Source organism: Dipodomys ordii, unplaced genomic scaffold, assembly GCF_000151885.1.
Source record: "Dipodomys ordii isolate 6190 unplaced genomic scaffold, Dord_2.0 Scaffold39, whole genome shotgun sequence".
NCBI classification, from domain to species: domain Eukaryota; kingdom Metazoa; phylum Chordata; class Mammalia; order Rodentia; family Heteromyidae; genus Dipodomys; species Dipodomys ordii.
The window spans coordinates 11,261,091-11,266,367 of record NW_012267255.1 but is presented as its reverse complement, the minus strand read 5'-3'; the positions used below and the strand labels follow the sequence as shown (position 1 = coordinate 11,266,367).

Below are 5,277 nucleotides of genomic sequence, written 5' to 3'. Positions count from 1 at the left end.
TCTCACGGTCTCTCCTGCCCGGGCTGGCTTTGAACCGAGATCCTCAGATCTCAGCCTCCTGAGTAGCTAGGATTACAGGCGTGAGCCACCAGCACCCAGCAAAAAACCTCCATATATTATATAGTCTTTTTATGAGTTATGAAATAAGTGAAAAGATTAACTATATTTAGAGTAAAATAATGAAATGATACATATTAAAACTTGTGGGATGCACCTACATTGGTACTTAAGGAACAAAATACAGATTTTCCAATTTACTATTTGCTTACCTTATACAGTGGGGATTTCACTGTTACATTTCCATACTTGCAATGTATTCCAATCAATTGCATACCTCTACCCCTCTCCAATTTTTTCTTTTATTATTATTTATTATTAGGAAATAATGGGTCTCATCCTGATATTTTCAGATAGGCATATAACTTTTGGCCACATATATAATTTTTTATATACAACTTTGATAGTACCCCCCCCAATTACTGTGCCATCTTCTCCTTCTCCCTGGTCCTCTTCTACTTCTTTGTGTGTCCGTGTGTGTTAATCTAGATTTCATACACGAGAAAATGAGAAATTTGTTTTTCTGATCTGGATTATAATGATCTGAAATTCCATTCCTTTTTCTAAAAGTTACATCATTGTGTTATTTTAGTTGATCCTGAGTAGTACTCAATTATGTAAGCATTAACTTTTTTTATCCATTTATCCATTGATGGGTACCTAAGCTGATTTTATAACTTGGTTATAGTGAATACTGCTGTCTTAAACATGAGGTTTCTCTACAGTAGCTGACATTGATGTTTTGGAGTTTGTACCCAGAAATACTATATAGCTGGATCATACAGTATTTTCTTCAGTTGTTGTATATTCTTGATGGAGTGGTTATTTATTTATTGGTCTCTATCTTCTCTGGTTTCGGATTGAGGTTTGTCTTTTTTTTGTGTTTTTGGGTTTTTTTTGTTGGTCATGGGGCTTGGGTGCTGTCCCTGAGCTCTTCAACTCGAGGTGAGTGCTCTACCACTTAAGCCACAATGCTACTTCGTATTTTCTGGTGGTTTATTGGAGATAAGTCTCACGGACTTTCCTGCCCGGGCTGGCTTTGAACTGAGTTCCTCAGATGTCAGCTGGTGGCTCACCTGTAATCCTAGCTGCTCTGGAGGCTGTATTATGTTTGGAATATACTTTTCCATCCTTTCCGTCTGTATGTATATTTGCCATTAAAGTGTTTCTTGAGACAGCAAACTGTTGGATATTGTTTTTTGATGTATTCAGGAAGTCTGGGAGGTTTATTAATGAAATGTACTTATTTCTCCCTATTTATCTTGGAGGTTTGCTGGTTTACTAAGTTAATTATGTTTGTTCTTTCTTGCCATTTGTTATTCTAGTCTTCTAGTGAGATTTTTTTCCTCTACTCACTGTCTCTTTTTTCATCTTCTGTGTGTACTGTTAAAGCATCTTCTTAGATGAAGTGTTTAGTTCATGTTTATCAAAGAAGGATTTTATTTTTACTTCAAATTTAAAGGATGGTAGTCCTGATTGTCATTTTGTTCTAAAGCTCAAAGTATCATCATTCTCTGTTCTCCTGGCCTTAAGTGTTTTTACTGAGAGTTCATGTATAATTGTGGTGAACTTTTTGTAAGTAACTTGGTACTTATTTTGTATTTTACATTTTATGTTTTGTATCTTGATATTTTATACTATGTGGAGAGGTTATTTTCTGGTGCTGTCTACTTTGGGTTATATTTGTCTCATATGCTTGGATATCCATTTCCCTGGATTTGGGAAATTTTCTGCTATACCTTCATTCAATAGGTTTTCTTTATTATTCTTTTGTATCTTAGCTCCCTTTTCTATACCACAAATTTGTAGATTTGATGCTTAACTGTGCCCCTAATAAAACAATGTGGGCTGAGTGCGAGTGGCTACATTTGCTTGGGCTAGTCTCAAAGTCCTAGTCTTCCTGCCCTCCTGCCTCCACCTCCCAAGTAGGTGGGATGGCAGGCCTGCACTGTCCCCATCTGGCTTCTCTTGAGGGCTCAGTCCTCAGTCCCTAGAGTAGAAAAACAAAACGATTAAACACCAGCAAACCCAAAAGAAACTAGATACACACCACGATAAACATAGAAAAGAAAAAGCGAGGATAGCTCATACTTGTCATGCTAGCTACTTGGAAGGCTGATTGGGAGGAGCATGTTTCCATGTTCTTAGATCTTTTTCTTTATACGTATATCACACTGTCTTGATTACTGTAGCTTTATTATTTGTTTGGTTTTGGCATGGGGCATTAAGCTCAGGACCTCATGCATGGTAAGTACACATTCTACCACTGAACTGTACTTCCAGCTATAGTAGAGCATTGAAAATCAATACTTCTACTCTTCTCCTTTAGTACTGTAAATAATCTTGAAATCAAAGCTTCTCATATAAAATCATAAAAATAACCCTTAAGCTGTCCACGACAGATAAAGTCTCCATTATCACTGGTCACCAAGAAAGTTCAAATCAGCTTTGTGTTATAAAACTTCCCATCAATAGGAAAAGCACCAGTCTGCTAGATCTAGATCTGCAGTGTGGAAAGTGTAATTAGTCATTTTGGGGATGGTTTATAGAAGGAAAATGTTTCAAACTGTATGAATTAATACCATATAATTTTATGATGAACCTTGAAAAAAAAAGAGCTAACCCTATGGAACAGTAATGAACACAGTGTCTATATATGTTTTGATATGGTATATAAATATCCATGAAGAATTGAAACTTTCATACAACTATGTAATGATAAAAAAATCAAGACAAAAATACCTGCTACGTGTAGTAATTATTTATTAAGTAGGAAAAATGTCTTAAAAAGGAAGAAGCACATTTCTTGTTCTTTGTGTCTTCCACTGTCAGTGTGTATTTAGAATAGTAGCCACCAATAGTGTTGGCTCAAATAACATTCTTTCATTAATTCTTCTGAACAGACTGGATTGTGGACAGAACTTGGAAACATTGAAAATAAATTTTTAAAGCCACTACATACAGGACTTAATATGTCAAAAGCACATTATGAAGCAGAAATTAAAAACAACCAAAAAAATACCCAAGGTTGGTCATTTTATTTTCAAATAGTGTTAAAATTTATTCAAATTTTATATAAAATTTTATATATAGTTGTATTCAAAATAAAAATTTATTACATGTTCAATTTATGCCAAATGAGTGTGGGACAGTGACAGCTACCATTTTATTTATAATTAAAGTAGAAGATCTGAAATACTGAAAATGAGTCAACAAATTGATATGTATAATTTCAATGTGTCAAGTTCTTACACATTATAAAAAAGAATCTTGGACTCAGATTCTAGGATGACTTTTATAAAGTCAACTGTGTGCATATGTTCATGTAAGCATTATTTACTTGGAATTTTGTCTTTTTAAAAAAAATATTATGGCTAGCCAGATGCTGGTGGCTCACGCCTGTAATCCTAGCTACTCAGGAGGCTGAGATCTGAGGAGAAGATCATGGTTCAAAACCAGCCTGGGCAGGAAAGTCCAATAAACCACTAGAAAACCAGAAGTGGCACTGTGGCTCAAGCGGTAGAGTGCTCTCCTTGAGCTGAAGAGCCCAGGGACAGCACCCAAGCCCAGAGTTCAAGCCCCATGACTGACCTCCCCCCCCCAAAAAAAAATTATGGCTATTATTTCCAATTCTGTACTTAAGGGAAAAATTTCCTACACATACCAAAATGCTGTTTATCTAAAGAATTCACAAGTTGCAGAATTGATGTATTTAATTTTGTTTATAGTATGACTTAAATTCTTGAGCTGTTAATATGATTCAATAATTTTAAAAAACACAATTTTAAAGTTAGTGAATGATCACAATAGCTTATCAAATCTATTATGAGAATCTGCGAGTTGTTTTAATGGTTAATGTTACATTTTTTTCTTCTACAGCAGTCCAGAAATCTCAGAATTTTTGTTCTGTAACTGTAAGTGGAGAAGAGATTCCTAATATGCCTCCTGAAATGCAGCTTAAGGTGATCTAGTTTGTTTTGTTGTTGTTGTTTTAGCTATATCCAGCTTAAAGGCTTTTGTTTTACTTTAAAGGCAGTATTAACACTGACACAGTAGCATATTCCTATAGCCCCAGCCCTTGGGAGGCTAAGGCAGGAGGATCATAAGTTTAAGGCCAGCCTGTCTTGAAATAACTAGGCAATAGTGACTGTAATTTTTTTTGGCATTGCAGGTCCTCCATTCAGCTCTTTTCACATTTGATTTGATTGAAAGTGTTCTGGCTCGGGTAGAAGAACTTATAGAAATGAAAACAAAGTCTACCTCCGAAGATGTTGGAATAAAATAAAAGTTCTATTTACTAAATAAAAACTACTAAAATACAGTATTTTCCATATGCCTTATTTAGTACTGTAACAACAAATTTCCTAAGAAAATAATGTCCTGGTAGGAAAAATTCAGCTTTTCTCACTTGTCAGTTTCTATAACAACAGCAATATTCTTTGGTCTTAAAAAGCTAAAATGCTTTTGCAAATCCTATAGAAATTAGTAATTTTGTGTTGTAATTTCATAAATTATAATTGAAATGTTTTATTCATAAACTTGTATGTTTATAAAAACTGGACACTGTTGGGTGCTCTGTAACATTTTAGAACTCTTTTTAAGCAGGGGTGGGGAATGAAATCATTAGGCACATAAGGGGACAGGCATATAGGCTTTTTTTTGTTGGCTGCCATGGCCCATCTGCCTGTATTGCTGATTTTGTATGGTCCTCAAACAACGCTATTAATATCCAAATGGCCGCTGGCAGAAAAAAGGTTCTTCACTTCAATTAATGTCCTATTATCTATCACACTATTGTAAAAGGATAGAAGTTTTAAGTTCATGTCAGTTAACTAGTTTTCTTCCTTTCCATATCTTTGGATAAGTCTTAAGGAATAGAGTCCCATTACCACCTCTCTAGAAGTTGCAATATGCAAGTACCTGCAAAGGTTAGCTTTAGAGTACTGGCTACCATTGTGGAAAACAGTTTCTTTAGTCCAGGAAACTAATTAGAAAATGCTGTATTTTTATTTCCTGATAAATATGCAAAGATCCAACTGAATTTGTAGCATTAAGAAACTACATGATCATATGCACATAGCTTCTGACCTTTTCTGCTTGTCCTAGACATATACTAGTTATTTAAAATAAGGGAAACCATGGGACCTATGTTTCTTTGGGCCTGATGTACTTCACTTAATTGGTTTTCCAAGTCTTTCCATTTCCTAACAAATGGGGCAA

At 34.9% G+C, this 5,277-nt stretch overlaps 1 protein-coding gene across 1 annotated transcript in view; it reads left to right on the top strand.

Moving 5' to 3' along the window:
* Glmn (glomulin, FKBP associated protein) overlaps positions 1-4,471 on the top strand; it is a 32,484-nt gene extending 28,013 nt beyond the window's left edge. The window contains exons 17-19 of the mRNA XM_013018375.1: positions 2,961-3,084; positions 3,937-4,019; positions 4,229-4,471. Of these exons, the coding sequence (XP_012873829.1) occupies positions 2,961-3,084; positions 3,937-4,019; positions 4,229-4,342 (321 nt within the window). The 3' untranslated portion in view covers positions 4,343-4,471. The remainder of the gene's footprint in view (positions 1-2,960; positions 3,085-3,936; positions 4,020-4,228) is intronic.
* The last annotated feature ends 806 nt before the right edge of the window (positions 4,472-5,277 follow it).